The 16625-nt window shown below is 55.1% G+C and overlaps 2 protein-coding genes across 3 annotated transcripts; one reads left to right on the top strand and one right to left on the bottom strand.

Moving 5' to 3' along the window:
- The first annotated feature begins 740 nt into the window (after window positions 1-740).
- Window positions 741-5583, top strand: Prss53 (serine protease 53). The gene is made up of 11 exons (XM_051145367.1): window positions 741-848; window positions 1910-1930; window positions 2051-2213; window positions 2557-2822; window positions 2973-3127; window positions 3263-3482; window positions 4102-4252; window positions 4330-4571; window positions 4654-4799; window positions 4968-5184; window positions 5443-5583. Exons 1-11 carry the CDS (start codon window positions 791-793, stop codon window positions 5460-5462), a joined length of 1659 nt encoding a protein of 552 aa, XP_051001324.1. The 5' UTR covers window positions 741-790; the 3' UTR covers window positions 5463-5583.
- A 31-nt stretch (window positions 5584-5614) lies between these two features.
- On the bottom strand, window positions 5615-16287 carry Znf646 (zinc finger protein 646). Of its 2 annotated transcripts, none has more exons than XM_051145365.1 (3): window positions 16084-16287; window positions 8484-13889; window positions 5615-6261 (listed from the first exon to the last, which is right to left on the bottom strand). In XM_051145365.1, exons 2-3 carry the CDS (start codon window positions 13801-13803, stop codon window positions 6161-6163), a joined length of 5421 nt encoding a protein of 1806 aa, XP_051001322.1. In that variant the 5' UTR covers window positions 13804-13889; window positions 16084-16287; the 3' UTR covers window positions 5615-6160. The 2 variants fall into 2 exon arrangements, with proteins under 2 accessions (XP_051001322.1, XP_051001321.1); XM_051145364.1 differs by lacking the exon at window positions 16084-16287 and adding an exon at window positions 15230-15660.
- Between the last annotated feature and the right edge of the window lie 338 nt (window positions 16288-16625).

The following is a 16625-nucleotide window of genomic DNA, read 5'->3' as shown; positions in this document are numbered from 1 at the left end:
GTTCAAGCCCATCCTGGACTACAGAGCAAGTTCCAGGACAGCCAGAGCTGTTACACAGAGAAACCCTGTCTCAAAAAAAAGAAAAAAAAAAATCTAAGATCTGACACCCTCATATATGTTCATAAAATAAAAATAATTATTTAAAAAGAAAAAAAGTCTAAGAGCCGATACCCTCACACAGACATAAATGCAGGCTCAACACCAGTGCACATAAAATAAAAATTAATTTAAAAAGGAAAAAAACAATAAAAAATCAATATTCCTTCCAGTCCACTTGATGGGACCAATGTAAAATTTTTACTATTATTTTATGTGTATGAGTGTTTTGCCTGCATGCATGTCCCTGGTCCCTGGCGCCTTGGGAGGACAGAAGAGGATGTCCGATCTCCTGGAACTAGAGTTACAGACCACAGTGTGAACTGCCCAATGGGTGCTAAGAATCAAACCAGGTGGAGCTGTTAACTGTTGATCCATCCCTCCAGCAATGCCCCTACACCCCATAAGCACTTGAGTTTTTCAGGCAAGGCACAAACAACTTCACACTGTTCAAAGTCACCAGCACAGAAAACGGGGAAGCTGAGATTTGAACTGGGGGGAGTCTGGCTGGTAACAGAAGCCCAGAGAAGGGTAGGAGTCACACAACCACAGTCCCCATGCTAAGAGCTGTTGGCTCTCTTCCAGCCCAGGAAAAGTAACATGTGACTCTTAGCTGCTGGGGGCGGGATAGGGGTGGAGCCAGGGAGACCCAGGTGGCTTCTCTGAGAACCAGAGCACTAAGTGGCCTGGCAGCATGAGACAGAGCTGGGCACCAGATCTGCTTATTGTGGGAGCTATGGTCCTGATAGAGGGTAAGTCACTCTGTCTGAGGGAGGGGGAGTGGCATTGTGGGGACTCATAAGCCTCCCTCTGCCTCAGTAGCCTGCAATTTGGTATGTAAGGGATCCTGAGGGTGTGTGTGTGTGTGTGTGTGTGTGTGTGTGTGTGTGTGTGTGTGTGTGTGTGTGTGCTGGGGGTAAGGTGGTGAGGGGAGGTAACAGACCTGCTGTCAAATGGCTGTGATTTTCCTGGGCCAAGTCACAGCACTTTGGAAGAACCTGTGTTAATAGATTTAGTCTTTACAGAGGTTCTGTGAGGTAAGCACTGTCATGGTTCCTATCTTGGTGAGAAAACTGAAGTATAGAGAAGCTAAGTCATACACTTGAGACCACAGTCTAGTACCAGGGTCAGGAAAGGAAGCATCAGAGATCAGTGTCGGCATGTAGTAATCTCACCTGGGTGCGAGTCTTGCCAACCCTCCCCCCACCCCCGTCTGATCCTCCACTTCCAGAATGCCCTCCAGGAATGTCCATGCCAGCCAGCTCGGCCTCAGATATTCAGTAGACCTACTTGTGTGAGCTTGTGATGGGTTGTAGGCAGGACAGGGACCCTCTGGAAAGAAAGGTAGACTTTGATTGGTTAGGACAGGGCTCGAGTGAGACTCACTTGGAGCCTCCCCCACTTTGGACATGACACAGACCTCTAATCTACCCTCGTAGGCTTCCACAGCTGAAGGGACAATTAAGCTAATGTCCTTCACATACACAGGCCACCTCCCTGACTCAGTGGTGGGGGCAGGAGTTAGGGGTTCAGAAGCCTGGAGGGGGGTTGGCCTGCTCCCAAGGTAAACCTCAGGCCTTGCTCCCTGGGCCCAGGAGTGCTGAGCACAGCTGAGGGAATTAATGGCTGTGTACCCTGAATGAGCTCCAATAAAAGCTGCTCTTCAGCCCCATAAATATTTTCATTCTGGGAGGGGCTGGTGAGGCAGCCAGTCATAGATAAGGATGCAGGGCCTGTCCTTCAACTCATCCCCTCAGCAAAGCCTGGGCGGACAGTAAGGCACCCCCACATCTTGTGTCGTTTTTCTTCCTAGGTCTTCAAGCAGCTCAGCGTGGTAAGTGTTGGCGACGCGACACCTGGGCTGTGCTCATGGATGAGTTGAGGGGAGCTGGTATTGTGTGGTCCTGAGGTCAGGGCACTGTCTGCTGTTAGCATGACTCATCCTTCTCTACAGCCTGTGGGCAGCGTGGCCCTGGCCCCCCGGAGCCTCAGGAAGGCAACACGTTACCTGGCGAATGGCCCTGGCAGGCCAGTGTGAGACGACAGGGAGTACATATCTGCAGTGGCTCTTTGGTGGCAGAGACCTGGGTCCTCACAGCCGCTCACTGCTTTGAAAAGTGAGTGAGTCATGCTTTGGTCCAGTCTTTCAGTTTGAGGGTGAATTTGCCCCTGTACCTCACAAGATTCTTGGGGTTTTTTTTTTTGTTTTGTTTTGTTTTTTTGCCTCTAGAATAATAAAGTATCCTTTATGGAAAATGTGCCATGTAGCAGGCACGTTAACAGCTTAACCTTAGCAATCTTTCATGGCGCATGCTTTACAAAGGCATAAATGGACACTGAGACGGGGCAACTGTGCTGAAAGCCATGTGCTCTCTCCCTGTACATCCTCCCCGCCTGTGCTGTTCTCCACAATGTCTTCGTTGGCGCTCAGCTGTCTGGGCCTTGCCCTTCTCCTTTCAGGGTGGCCACAACAGAACTGAGCTCCTGGTCCGTGCTCCTGGGTTCTCTCAAGCAGGAGGGGCTGAGCCTGGGGGCCGAAGAGGTGGGAGTCGCTGCCGTGCAGTTGCCCAAGGCCTATAACCACTATACCCAGGGCTCAGACCTGGCCCTGCTCCAGCTGACCCGTCCCGCAGCTCACGCAACCCTCTGCTTGCCCCAGCCCACTCATCACTTCCCATTCGGAGCTTCTTGTTGGGCCACTGGCTGGGACCAGAACACCAGCAATGGTGAGTACTGTCCTGGATGGGATCCTAGACAGTGCCTCTCTAGAGGAATTCTGCTTGCCCAGGCTCAAACAGGATCAGTACCCACCTGTGCTGTCCCCCACCCCCACCCCCGCGCCCCCGGGCTAGACTCAACCTTATCTCGTTTGTCAGTTTCCAGGACCCTACGGAACCTGCGCCTTCAACTCATCAGCCGCCCCACCTGTAACTGTCTCTACAATCGGTTGCACCAGCGGCTGCTGGCCAATCCAGCAAGACGTGGGATGCTCTGTGGGGGTGCACAGCCTGGGGTACAGGGACCCTGCCAGGTCTGATGAGTCCAGGGGAAAAGGGAGGGCCTGGTCTTGGGCTGAGGGTGCAACCCTCAGAGAAAGGTCATTATGGCATGTGGCCAGTGTTGGGGCCCAGGTGGCTCTGCTTTTGACTCCTTTGCCTGGCTCCAGGGAGATTCTGGGGGACCTGTGATGTGCCGTGAGCCTGATGGACACTGGGTCCAGGCTGGGATCGTTAGCTTCACATCAAAATGTGCCCAAGAGGACACTCCTGTGCTGCTGACCGACACGGCTGCTCACAGTTCGTGGCTGCAGGCCCACGCGCAGGGGGCTGCGTTCTTGGTGCAGGACCCAGGAACTGTGGAGAGCAGTGATGAGAACAGCTGTGTTGGTAGGTGTGAGCATGGGTACCAGGAGTAGGATGCATGGAACACCCAAGGCGCACAAAGGCTTAGCGGGCAGTGGGTGGAAGTAACAAGGAAGCAAACTTCAGCTCAGCCTCAGCTAGACATGGCCAGAGACCAGGTGTGGAGAGGCCCCTCCCAGAGCCTGAGCCACGAACAGGTTCGGGTATGAATGTCTGAAATCTGGCTCGTTTCAGGGGGGGAAAAGCTTCAAGTTTCCGGGACAGAAATCTGAGGGAGGTGAGACAGGACGATGACTGCAATGCAAATTGCATGCAAACTTATTCCTGGAAAGGAAGCTGAGTTCTGAAATTCAGAACAGCACTAGTAAGCTAGGAATTTCAGGGCTGGCACAGGCTTGGAGAGGCGCAGATGGGTGGGGGAGTTGGGCAGAGCCCTTCCAGGTAAGGCTGGCATGGACTACCGTCAGCCATCAGGATTACAGGCATGTGCATAGGCTCTGCATCCCAAGCAGGCTACCTGGTTAACCTATGTTAGTGTGGTTACCTTTGGTGAAGTGGCTGAGAGTCACCTTAGAAAGGGGGAGACCTCCAGCGTACAGAAGCATTCAGCACTCAACTGCGTAATGTCACTCACCTGTTTCAGCATGCGGCTCCTTGAGGAGTGGAGGGCCGCAGGCAGGAGCCCTCGCTACATGGCCCTGGGATGCCAGACTGAAGCACCGCGGGAAGCTGGCTTGTGGTGGCGCCCTGGTATCAGAGGAGGTGGTGCTGACTGCTGCTCACTGCTTTATCGGGTGAGCCTTATGCCCTCTTTTTGTGCCCCTTTGCCCCAGTTCTGTCACTCAGTGCTGTCAACTTTGCCTCTCAACAGGCGCCAAACTCTAGAGGAATGGACTGTGGGACTCGGGGCTGGCCCAGAGGAATGGGGGCTGAAGCAACTCACCCTGCATGGGGCCTATACCCATCCGGAGGGTGGCTATGATGTGGCCCTCTTGCTGCTGACTCAGCCTGTGACACTGGGCCCTGGCCTGAGGCCCCTTTGCTTGCCCTATGCTGACCACCACCTGCCCGACGGTGAACGTGGCTGGGTTCTTGGGCTGACCCCAAGAGCAGGTACACAGGAACAGGGAGCCCCTCAGCTGTCCACTGAACTGAGAGGCAACTGAGGCATCTGGTCTCTTCCCTTGCTTCGTAGGCATCAGCTACCCCCAGACAGTACCTGTGACAGTCCTGGGGCCAGTGGCCTGTGGCAGACAACATGCAGCTCCTGGGAGCACGGCTATTTCCATTCTGCCAGGGATGGTTTGCACCACCGCTGTGGGTGAGCCGCCTCACTGTGAGGTGAGTCCCCAATTCCCAATCCTTACACAGCAGACCCTTGGCATTCTGTCACCCTGCAGTTCATGGACAGACTTTCTGCCAGCTGGCCCCCCAACATCTCCGTTTCCAGCCCCCAAGCCCCTTGTACCTGCTGCAGGAAGTTATCAAATGTAACCTGCTCCCTAACAGGGCCTATCTGGAGCACCACTTGTACACGAGGTCAGGGGCACATGGTTCCTGGCTGGACTGCACAGCTTTGGAGACAGCTGCCAGGGCCCCGAAAGGCCTGCAGTTTTTGCAGCGCTCTCTGCCTACGAGGACTGGGTCAGCAATCTAGACTGGCAGGTCTACTTTGCTGAGGAGCCAGAGCCGGAGGCTGAGACTGGAAGCTGCCAGGTCAACTCGAGTATGTGTGTCACTGCTCACTCTTCTGTAGCCCTGGCTCTCACCTAGGGGGACACTGTTCTGACTCAGCCCTAGCTGCCTGGGGTAGAGTACAGCGACAGACAGACCCACATGGACTTTAGGCAGCAGAGGGTCTCAGCTTTTTGGGTGTTTAGGTCTTCTGTACACCACAGGGGGCCAAGGTGGAGCCTGCTTCTTCAAGGGGAGTAATAAAGCTCTAGGGATGGGGCCAAACTAATCCCCTTCCTCTCCTTGACAGGCCAGCTGGCCAGCTGTTGACTGGTGACTCTCTAGTTTACTCACAGGACGCCAGAAAAGCCAGGCAACTCCCACATCAACACCCAGTTCTACGCTCCTGACCTTCCCCTCCCTGGCTTGTAGTTCCCAGGCCTGAGGCAGGTCCCACAGCCGTCTGGCTAGGAAGAAACCTGCCCAGAGACGCTTTCCATGTGTGGCCACGACCCCACCCCCAAGCTCTGCTGCTTTCCAACAGAGATGTCTCCAGTATTCCCTAGCCAATCCTGCAGATACAACCACACCAGCAGCTGTTGTGAAAAAAAAAAGTTGTTTTTTGGGGGGGTGGGGAGCAATTTTCCTTTTTTAGAACTTAAATAAATTGTTACAAAATAGATTTTAGAAAATAAGTTACAAACTATAGTAAAAGGCCCCCCTTCCACAGGCAGCTATCCACCTGTGGCACTCTCTCATCTGCCTCTCCCTGGGTTAGAATCTGGCCACCCCAGCGCTTTGGCAGAGGCTGGCCCTGGAAGAACGCGGTGACAAAGGCTTGTGGAGGAAATCCTTCACGGCACAGACATGAAGACTACCTCATGCCTTTCCTGACAAAGAAACCAGACCCGGTGGTCTTCACGGGAAGCAGAGGAGGGGATGCCCAAGCAACTCCTGAGCGAAACGTGGAGAGCGAGCCTCTCTCGCCTGCACCGCAGCTTCAGCGAGCAGTCCTCTGGAGACGCAGTTCAGAGGGAGAAGTTGAGGTCTGCAGGCCACTGGGGTGAGGGGTCCAGGAGGGACGCTGTACATGAGTCCCCTCTGCTTGTTGCCGGTGCCACGGAAGCTCCTAGGGAGAGAAGGAGAGGTCACTGAGGGAGGCCTACAACATCTCCAGCCCCGAGAACACAGAGAAGTGCAAGAGGCTGGGATAAGTGGTTGAGTGTTTGACTGCCATGCATGAGGCCCAGGTACCGTGCCCAGCATCTCTACCTCACCAAACAGACCAAGTCTGCAAATTGTAGGCCTCCTAATTAGTCTTGCAGCCTTGGCTAATAGGCTCCTCACTCACTGCACTTGAAGTCACAGGAAACCTCTTGTCCTGACAGCTACTTCTTCAGTTCTCAGAAACCATCACCACTACTGTGTCCTCCCCAGACAAGCTCTGGTAGGGGCATACCATTTCAGGGACACCCACCCTTGGTGGCTGTGGACGGAATGGATTTTCCTCTCTAGATTGGAATGTGAGCTTAAGGCTTGCTGAGTGCACAGACTGCCCCATGCCTCCACAGCCTTACCTGGCAGTGGGCTGGGTGGAGCCCAGTTTACCCTGAGATTCCCTGTGATAGAGGATGAGAGAGAGGGACTAATGACTGCTGCTGCTCAACTGAGCCTGGCTTCAAAGAAACAATTATCTGTGAGTCAGTCCTTCAGTTAAAGGGGCGTGTTGGGGGCAGGTGCTGGCAGAGGACAGTTTGGTTGGCTCCTACAAGATCTGTGGCAAAAGGAGAAGGAAAAAGTTAACTAGAAGAGCAAACACACAGAAACAGCACAGCACTCCCACAAGGGACCAGAGGCCCTACTGCCAAGAAAAAAAGGCAGAGACCAACCATAGGGAAAGGAGGATGAAGGACTGAGTGTTGGCCGATGACCCAGCAAACTGGCCAAGTCAGCAGTCACGGGGCAGCCAGTGAGAAGTCACCAACTGGGCAGGTAAACCCACCCATCTTTGCCTTAGGCAGGCTAGGCAGATCGATGTCAGATCAAGGCCAGCCTGGTCTACAAAGTGAGTCCAGGACAGCCAAGGCTACACAGAGAAACCCTGTCTCAAAAAACCAAAACAAGGGGCTGGAAAGATGGCTCAGTGGTTAAGAGCACTGGCTGCTCTTCCAGAGGTCCTGAGTTCAATTCCCAGCAACCACATGGTGGCTCACAACCATCTATAGTGAGATCTGATGCCCTCTTCTGTCATACAGGTACACATGCATCCAGAACCATGTATGTTATGTATGTATGTATGTACGTGTGTGTGTGTGTGTGTGTGTGTGTGTGTGTATGTATGTATGTATGTGTGTATGTATGTGTATATATATATATAAAATCTTAAAAAAAAACACAACAAAACAAACAAACAAACAAAAAAAACAAACCCAACCCACCCATCTAACCGTCGTATGACAACCCAGGAATCTGCTCTTCTCCACCATCCCCCTTTCTCATTCCATGGCTTCTCGCCCACTCAAGGGAAGAGCAGAACCTATATGAAGCCAATGGTTTCAAGCCAGGTGTGGTGGCGCCTGCCTTTAATTCCAGCACTTGGGAGGCAGAGGCAGGCAGATCTCTGTGAGTTCCAGGCCAGCCTGGTCTACAAAGCGAGTCCAGGACGGCCAAGGCTACACAGAGAAACCCTGTCTCAAGCAAAACAAAACCAAAAAGCAAAACAACACCCATGGTTTCATCTTTTTCCTCTGGAAATCATTACTGGCTCAGTCAGGACTCTCAGAAGCCCTGCTGAATCACCAGAAGGCCCACACCACTGGACCCTTGTTCTGTGTCCCAACCTTCTGTCTCTCAAGAACCACAGCAGGACCCACACGGACCCCAAGCGCTACAGCTGCAACACCTGCGGCAAGGCTTTCCGAACCGCTGCCCGCCTGCAGGGCCATGGGCGGGTCCATGCGGCCCAGGAGGGACCATTCACCTGTTCTCGTTGTCCTCGCCACTTCCGCCACCGAATCCAGCTTCCTGCGACACCGGCAGAAAGCTCAGTTGGCGACTTCTAACAAATACCTCTGCCCACTGGGGAGGAATAAGGCCAGTCCACGCCTCACCTACCATAGTGTCCATCTCCCTGACTGAGGCAGGAGCCACACTTCCGTGCCTTAAAGGCAGCTGACCATTTCAAACTAGATTGTTAGTCCGCGTCAGGAACTCCTGCCACTTGGACCCCACGTGACTCTTTTCTGCTTGCTTCCCTCACCTACTCTGGGTCACGGCTTCACTCTCCACTGTGTGCCCACCTCTTTCTTTCTGGGTCCTCAGTCCTCTGCCCAACCCACTCATCCCACATACCTGAGCTAGACACTGTACACTCCTCCTGGTGTTGTTGCCGGTGTCGCAGCAAGCTGATTCGGTGGCGGAAGTGGCGAGGACAACGAGAACAGGTGAATGGTCCCTCCTGGGCCGCATGGACCCGCCCATGGCCCTGCAGGCGGGCAGCGGTTCGGAAAGCCTTGCCGCAGATGTTGCAGCTGTAGCGCTTGGGGTCCGTGTGGGTCCTGCTGTGGTTCTTGAGAGACAGCAGGTTGGGCAGAAGTTTGGGACACAGGGAACAAGGGTAGAGTCCAGTGGTGTGGGCCTTCTGGTGATTCAGCAGGCTACCAGCATGGCGGTAGGAACGCCCACACTGGGCACAGCAAAAGGGACGTTCCTTGTCTTTAGCTGCTGTGAAATTTACTCCTTGTTCTCCATTAGCTGGCTCTCCATTCTCTTCTGGGTCTCTAGAAGGTTCTGATGGGGCCTCCTGAGCTTTCCCTGGACCAGGGAGACCCACCTCTACCATCCCAGCTCGCGGCTCTCCCGTCTCCTCTGTCTGACTTGGCAGCTGGCTCTGCTCTGTAACGTGAGTCTGCACGTGTATGGCCAGTTCACTGTGGGACTCAAAAACTTTGCTACAGTGACTACAAGCAAAGGTCTGGGTGCCAGTGTGGCTGTGGATCTCAGTGGTCACAGGAGTCAAGAACTCTTTGGAACAGAGCGAGCAACTGTGACAGCCTTTTCTGTTAATGCTGGGGTTCGAGAGCCCATCAGGTTGGCTGTAGGTCTTGCCACACTGGCTGCAATAGGAGTGGCTCTCTGGTTGGAGCTGAGAGCTGCTGTCTCCACCATCCCAGCTGTAACACACGGTAGGACCGTTGGACTGGCTCTCAGAAAGGTGACAAGGACTCCTGGAGACAGCGTCTTTCAGCTTGCCTTCTGGCTTGGTTAACTGACCCTGAGGAACCCAGGCACCATTGTGACTCATTTGTCCCCTCTCTCTCTGACACCCACCTACCTCTCCCACCTCCCAAGAGAAAGATTCTGTGACTTGTGGATCTGCTGGCCCACTGGGCCTCTGGCCGTGTTTCCTGGGCCTCTTGGCTTCACGGTCCAGCTGCAGTCCTGACTGAACACCATCTGAGCTGCCCCCCAGTCCCCAGCCATCATCAAGGTTCCCCTTACTGCCTTCTGTACCGTGTTGGCCTTCTGGGCCGCAAGCCAGCTCCGGCTCGGCCTCCTCATGCTCCCGCAGATGCCGCTCTAGAGACGCCTGGCCAGGAAAGCCACGGCCACAATGCGTACAACGTACAGCTGCGGCCCTCTGGGGCCACCCTGCTTTCCGCCGCTGGCTGTCAGAATGCAGCCTCTGATGCTCTTTCAGGGCTGTGCGGTTGGAATAGGTCTCAGGACAGAAGGGGCAGCTGTAGCAGCCTGTCTCATGGTTGCACTGGTGGTTCAGGAGGCTGCCAGCATGGCGGTAGGTCCGGCCGCACTGCTCACACCTGAAAGGCTGGTCCTCACGACTCAGTTTCTGGTTGTCTCGACCCCTCCGTGGCTCAGTATGGACCCGCTGGTGGTTGGCCAGCTGCTTGCGAAGCCGAAAGGCCTTCCCACATTCACTGCAGCAGAAATGTCGAGGGTCTGCATGGATGCGCCGGTGGTTCTTAAGTGACATGAGGTTTGAAAAGCCCTTGGAGCAGGCCTGGCAGCCAAAGTGGCCAGTCTGGTGGCTCTGCCGGTGATTGATGAGGCTGCCGGCATGCTTGTAGGTCCGACCACACACTTCACAGCTAAAGGGCCGCTCGGAGCTGCCCTCCGTCTGACAGCCTTTCGTCTCCACCCTCTGCTCCACTTCCTCCTCATTTACAGTGGTCTCCTCCCACACTTCTTCCTTCACCCTTGCCAGCTCCTCCAAGGGCTCCACTTTCAGGTCTTCCGGGAGCTGCCCTATGACTGCCTGCTCCCGCTCTGCCTCTGTTGCATTCTGGGGTTCACAGTGGCCTCCTACCTCTGAGACAGGCCCCACTTGGGGCTCCGAGCCTTTGCAGCGAGGGTGGTTCCGCAGATGATTCCGGTAGGCGGCCAGGTTGGGGTAGCAGCGAGAACAGACAGGGCAGATGAAGTCACCTGTCTGGTGGATCTTGCGGTGGTTCACCAGGCTGCCTCCATGGCGATAGGTCTTGCCACACTGGTTACATTGGAAAGGGCGGGGGTGGGATTCCAGAAAGCTTTCACCAGCCTGCATGCAAAGGCTGTCTGCGTCTGTGCCACCTACTCCGTCATCAGACTTGGCGTCCTCAGCTTCTTCTGAGACAGAGGTCACTGTGCCCTCAAAGACACGATCTACAACCGTTTCTATTGCGTCACCTGATCCTTCTAAGTGGCTAGGAACGTTCTCTGTCGTATTGCTGGAACTCTGACTTTGGTGGTGACGTGCCAGGCTCCCTAGGTCATCATAGGTCTGACCACAGCAGCCACAGATGTGCCCATAGCCTGCTCCATCCAGAGCCTCCACCTCCCGCTGCAGCTGGTTCAGCAGCTCGGCTTCTGAGAGCTGCAGGGGAGGACTGCGGCCAGAGGCTGCTCCCGAGGGGCCTTCCTCTTCTCCTTCTTCTTCAGAGCCCTCAGGTATGCCCGAGGTGCCGTGAACCTGGCGCAGGTGACGCCTGTAGCCAGTCCTCCCAGGAAAGATCATACCGCACAGGCAGCAGAGGAAGGGCTGAGCCGAGGCTGCCTCCCCTGGCCTGTGTTTCTGGAAGTGACTCCGCAGGGCAGGCAGAGAATCAAACTCCTTTGGACAGAGAGAGCACTGATAGATGCCTAGAGGATGGCAGGCCCGATGGCTCAGCAGGCCGGCAGCATGGGGCAGGGCGTCCCCACAATCAGAACACGTGTGAGTGGCCTCAGCTTTCCCGACAGTGTCAGCGTTAGCAGGGTGGGAAGGGGAGTCGGACTGGCAACCGCTTGGCTTCTGGTCACTGTCCACCCCAGAGAGGCTATCACAGAAGCCAGCCTCACTGCTTTCCTCATCACCTGGGATGCTCAAGTTGTCAGGGAAACAGGCCTCTTTCTTTTCTAGTCCTTCCTCAGTGCCTGAGCCCTCTGTATCACCCAGCAAACAGGCTTTGGCCCTTTTAAGCCCACATTCCTTGCCTTTAGGTCCAGCTTGCAAACAGTCCCCATCGCTTTCCAGGTCGTCTTCAGTCCCACCGCAACTTTCTCCCAAAGGCTCTTGGGAGGAATCCAGGGCCTCGTTGTTTTCCAACTTCAGGGTCCAGGCACCCGCAGGGGGGAGCTTGGCGGCTTCTGCTCCAGTACCACTGTCTCGCTTCTGATGCCTCCTGTTCCACTGCCGACTATGACGCCGTAAATGGCTCTTCATCGCAGCCATGGTATGGAAATGCTTGGCACAGGTCCCACAGCTGAAGTCTCCTGTCTGGTGAGTCTGCCTGTGGTTGATGAGGCTGCCTGAGTGGCGGTAGCTCTTCCCACAGTCTCGGCATGCAAATGCTCTTGGTGGTGACACTGTGCCGTCTATCTGGCTCTTTTCTCCTTCCCCTGCCCTGTGGGTCATGTCATGACGTTCAAGACTCTTGAGATCTTCAAAGAACATCCCACAAAGGCTACATGTGTGTGGCACTGTCCTATTTGCTGATGCGGGGATGCTGGTGGCCTCTTCCTCACTCTTGTACACATGCCCCTGATCTGTGTGGAATGCTGTTTCTGCTCCTGCTGGGTTAGGTTGTTCCTTCTTGACAGGGCTAGGCGAACCTTCAGTCCCAGGGTCTGCACCTCGACGCGTGGCCTTGCAATGCACCCGCACATGGTTGCGCAGAGCCATAAGGTTGGGGTATTTTCGAGGACAGAGCGAACACTGGTAGTCTCCTGTCCGATGGCTGTGGCGGTGGTTCACCAGGCTCCCCCTGTGGCGGTAAGCCCGACCACACTCATTGCACTTATAGGGACGATGGTCCAGGTTGGCCGTGGGACCCTCTTCCTCTTTTGAGGTAGTCTCAGCCAACATAAGGGCAGCTGAGGACACTGATGACTGACCGTCTTCCCCAGGTCCCTGCCGGGGTCTGTGATGAGCACGAACGTGGTTTTTCAGGGCAGCTGCATTGAATAGCTGCTTGGAACAAATGGAACAGGGGTAGATACCTGTTTGGTGACTCTTCCGATGGTTGATGAGACTACCTGCGTGCCGGTACGTACGGCCACAGTCCCTGCAACAGAAAGGCCGATACTCCTCTGGGCCACCATCCTCCAGCTGCCCGGAAGTGCCAAGCCCCCCAGAGCCGTTTAGCATCTCTGTTTTACGTAGCTGATCCCAGCTTCTCTCATCTGCGTGTCCATTTGTGGTAGGCGTCTCTTTCTCTTCCCATGGCTGTTCCTGCTTTAGCCCCTCATGGGACTGCTGATGTTCCAGCAGATCCCGAGGGAGCCGGAAGGCACGGGGGCAGTGGGGACAGTGGTAAGGCCGATACTGGGCATGGAGTCGTGAGTGGTTCTTCAGAGCCATGAGGTTAGAGAACTCCTTAAAACAGATGGCGCAAGGGTAGATACCCACAGTGTGGCTCTGCCGGTGGTTGGTAAGGCTTCCAGCATGCTTATAGGTCTTTCCACATTGATCGCATTTGTATTTTCGCTCCTCCTCAGCGGGAAGAGGCTCAGTAGACTCCTGGGCCCCTGTGAAGTTCACTACTGATTCAGCTAAATACTGCTCCAAATTGCTAAGGAGGTTGCTCGCTGGAGTGGGGAGCGGTGGCACGCCATCAGAACTGGTGGTGGGTACCCAGTGCTCTGCAACTCTCTTAGGATCTGGCTGGATCTCTAAGCCTTCTCTTCGTTTGGGAGATGGATCTTCCCAAGTACCCGCAGCTGCCCTGGAATCAGCTCTAGACTCGCGTTCACGTGTCTCTTGTACATGCTCTGTCTGACTTTCCCAGCCTTCCTCAGAACCAAGCCTTTGACCCCAGGAGGCAGAGCACGTTGTCTCACTCCGACGGTGCGGAGTGCTTTCCTTGACATGTGAGGGCCTGTGCCTTTGGTGGCCCTCAGGAGCATGTGTCCTCATGTGGCTCTGGAGGGCCAAGGGATTAGGAAAATCCCTGCCACAGGTGGTACAGGGGAAAAGACCAGTCTCGTGGCTCCGCTGGAGGTGGCCCTGGCTTCCTGGGTGACGGGAGGCACGCTCACGCTGCTGCCTGCCAGAGGGGTGAGGGATCCCATCCGCTTCCTTACTGTTCTGGTCAGCAGGTGAATGGAGCAGTTCTCGATGCCGTGACAGTTCTGGGAGGTTAGGAAAGTGACGCTGACAGTCAGAGCAACCGAATGAGAGTGGCATGTCCTCCATGGGGCAATGTGGTAGAAGGACCTGGAGGTTCAGAAGGAGCAGACAGGTGGCGGCAGCAGCATCTTTCTCTGCACAGGGGCCAAGGCCTAGAAAGGGGCAGCAGTGAAAAGAAAGGCCGAGTCAGTTCTGCTTCTGGTCCATGAGTACCATAGTCACTAAGAGTCACTGAGGGGTCCCCAACTATCCGCGCCAAGGGACCTGGAGGTACTGACAGAGTCACTACGCACAAACTTCTGGAAAAGGTCCCCTAGGCTCACGTCAGCTGTAGAGCCAGAAAGATAAGGAAACTGAAATCCAGACTCTAGACAGACCTGATGCTTTTTTTTTTAAAAAAAAGACAGTATATAATTGATCTTACTGTTCCTCTAAGGAACTGCTCGATATAATTCTGGAACAAACCAACAAAAACCTGTGAGATTTTAACAACAAGCCCAAAGTACTTCTGGCTTTGTTGTTGTTTTGTTTTTGAGTTAAGGTCTCAGTTCACTCTGTAGCTCAAGCTACTCTGGAACTATGTGGCCCAAGCTAGAGTCAAACCCATGGACTTTCCTACCCCGGCCTCTTGAGAGCTGAGATTACAGGTGAGAGCCTCAACAGCTGGCCAGGTCTTGCAATAAGAGAACTCCAAGCCTTTCTACACTCCTCAGCTACACAGAATGGTCTGAAAGCACTGACAGGGCAACTGCTCTCTTCAGCAACCCCCTAAGCTTCATACAAGTTAGAGGCGCTTCCAGGGATGAAAGCTCTGCCTTTTCAGTATCACAGTTCTCCTGGTTATTAGGCAGTTGTTTTATTTACTTCCTTTAAATACATTTAATCCCATCCCATTTCTTGTTGGAATTTTTTAATCCTCTGCCTTTTCTATCCCCTGCCTGCCTTTACCTCACTGTCACTACCATTTTTTCATTTTTATTTCTACTTCCTCTCTAAATTACGGTCATGATGGCAACTCACGCTGGGCAGTACCATGTGCCAAGCACTGTTGTTAAGTGAAGCCTTTGGCGGGGGGGGGGAGTGGCATTTGAGACAGGACCTCAGTATATAACCCTAGCTTCCCGAGGGCTGGGATTAGAGTCATGAGCCACTACATCAGGCTTGTAAATCTATTTATGTCACTAAATTCAACGATGCTGTTACCCCACTTTTATATAAACTCACTGCAAGAGGCAATCTTCACCCCAAACCCTCGCTTCCCCCAACAGCAGCTGCTCGTGTCTACCAGCCACACCATCTTGCCTTTCTCTGGGGCTGACTACGTCTCTCGGGACCCCAACACAACTATTTCTAACCTCACCAGCTGAGCCTGTTCCCAGAATCCTCACTTCTCAGAACTCCTGCACTCGAGCCCCTTTTCCCTAGTCAACCACCATCATGATTGTCCTAAGCCACTCCGTCTTTTCTGCCAATTTCTTCTCTAGATCCCTACCTCGCCCCAGGAGTGCCTTCTGGTTCCCGCCGCCGGCGCGTCCGTTGGAGGTCGCGAACGGGAGCGCGCCTGCGCACTGGGACCCTCACCCTAACTGCAGCCGCGAGCCCTAAGTAGTTGCTGGTGCGAGGGTTCTCGAGCTCACGCACACGCACACTCAGCCAGGGTCCCCGGGTGTGGCAGATGAGGGAAAGAAGGGGGAGAAAGGAGGAGGTAGAGGTAACAGGGCACAACTGGTTCCAGCCAGGAGTCTACCGTAGTTCCGCGGACACTTCCTATTGTTACTAGGAACCAGGAAGTGTCCTAGGCGATAAAGCTTCCCCCTCGAAACTTCCGCCTAGGAACACTTCCTGTCCCTGCTCCGAGCACTTTCTACACGGACACGCTTCCGGCGCTAGTTCCGGGTGGGCCCAACTCTGTTTCTTTTTGTTGTTGTTTTGAAACTAAGTCTAACTATGCAGCCCAGGCTACCCTCACGCTCGGAGCAATCCTCCTGTCTCAACCTCCGGACTGTTGGCTATCACGCTCGGCTGTGGGGGGGGGGGGGGAACGGGGAAGGGGCGCAACCCTGGCTCCGCCCACGCAGGTCGGCGCCGAGCTTAAGCCACACTTCCGTCCAAGGCTGCTAAAAATCGCCCCGGTGCTTACTCGGCAAGCACGGCAGCGGTTAAAATATTTTGCAGCTCTGGCTGCAGCACTTCGGCGACACTTTTCACGAGGCTCCATAAAAGACTCTTCCCAGGGTAGGCGTGGAGGGATCCTCACTAAGTTCACTCCTCACTGTTGGGAGAAAACGTGGACTGCAGACGGGCTCAGGCGCTACAAAGCCCGAGTGCCTCTCCGCATCTTCCCACCTCCTAGCTCTTGGAGACACTTCCGACGACTTGGCGGGTGTACACCGTCAACCGGCCTGGCGTCCCATTGCCCCTCAGCACCCAGGGACCCTTCGCGAGATACTTCTCCGCTACAGTAGGCTCGGGGCTGCTTCCGTAAGTTTTCCCTTCCTCCTGAGCTTGGAAGGCGCCCTTCCACTTCCGCTGGCTGGCCGCAGGCTCCGCCCCTACCTTCCCCGCCCCCCGCCCCCGCCGGGTCCTAGCGCCGGCCCCCCTCTCCGTGAGTCCCGGGCTCTGCCGGTGCTGGGCACCGCCGCCGAAGCCGTGGGGCCCGCGGGAAGCCAGCCAGGTAGGACGCGTCCGCGGGAAGTCGCGAGCGCCTCAGGCAGCGGGCACCGACGGCGGCTCGATCTGCCCTCAGTTTCCCCTCCGATGCGGAGCGGACCGAGTTGACCAGGCGCGAGCATCGCGGGCGGGGCGGGCGGTGAGCGGCCTCGGGCGGGCTGCGGGCCCAGCAGGTCCTAGAACCCGCCCGGTGCCCGCGGGTCAGCGCTGTGGCTGCC

Source organism: Acomys russatus, chromosome 5 (assembly GCF_903995435.1).
Source record: "Acomys russatus chromosome 5, mAcoRus1.1, whole genome shotgun sequence".
Classification (NCBI taxonomy): Eukaryota; Metazoa; Chordata; class Mammalia; order Rodentia; family Muridae; genus Acomys; species Acomys russatus.
The sequence above is the reverse complement of the archived record's forward strand: the minus strand, read 5'-3'. Positions and strand labels throughout refer to the sequence as shown.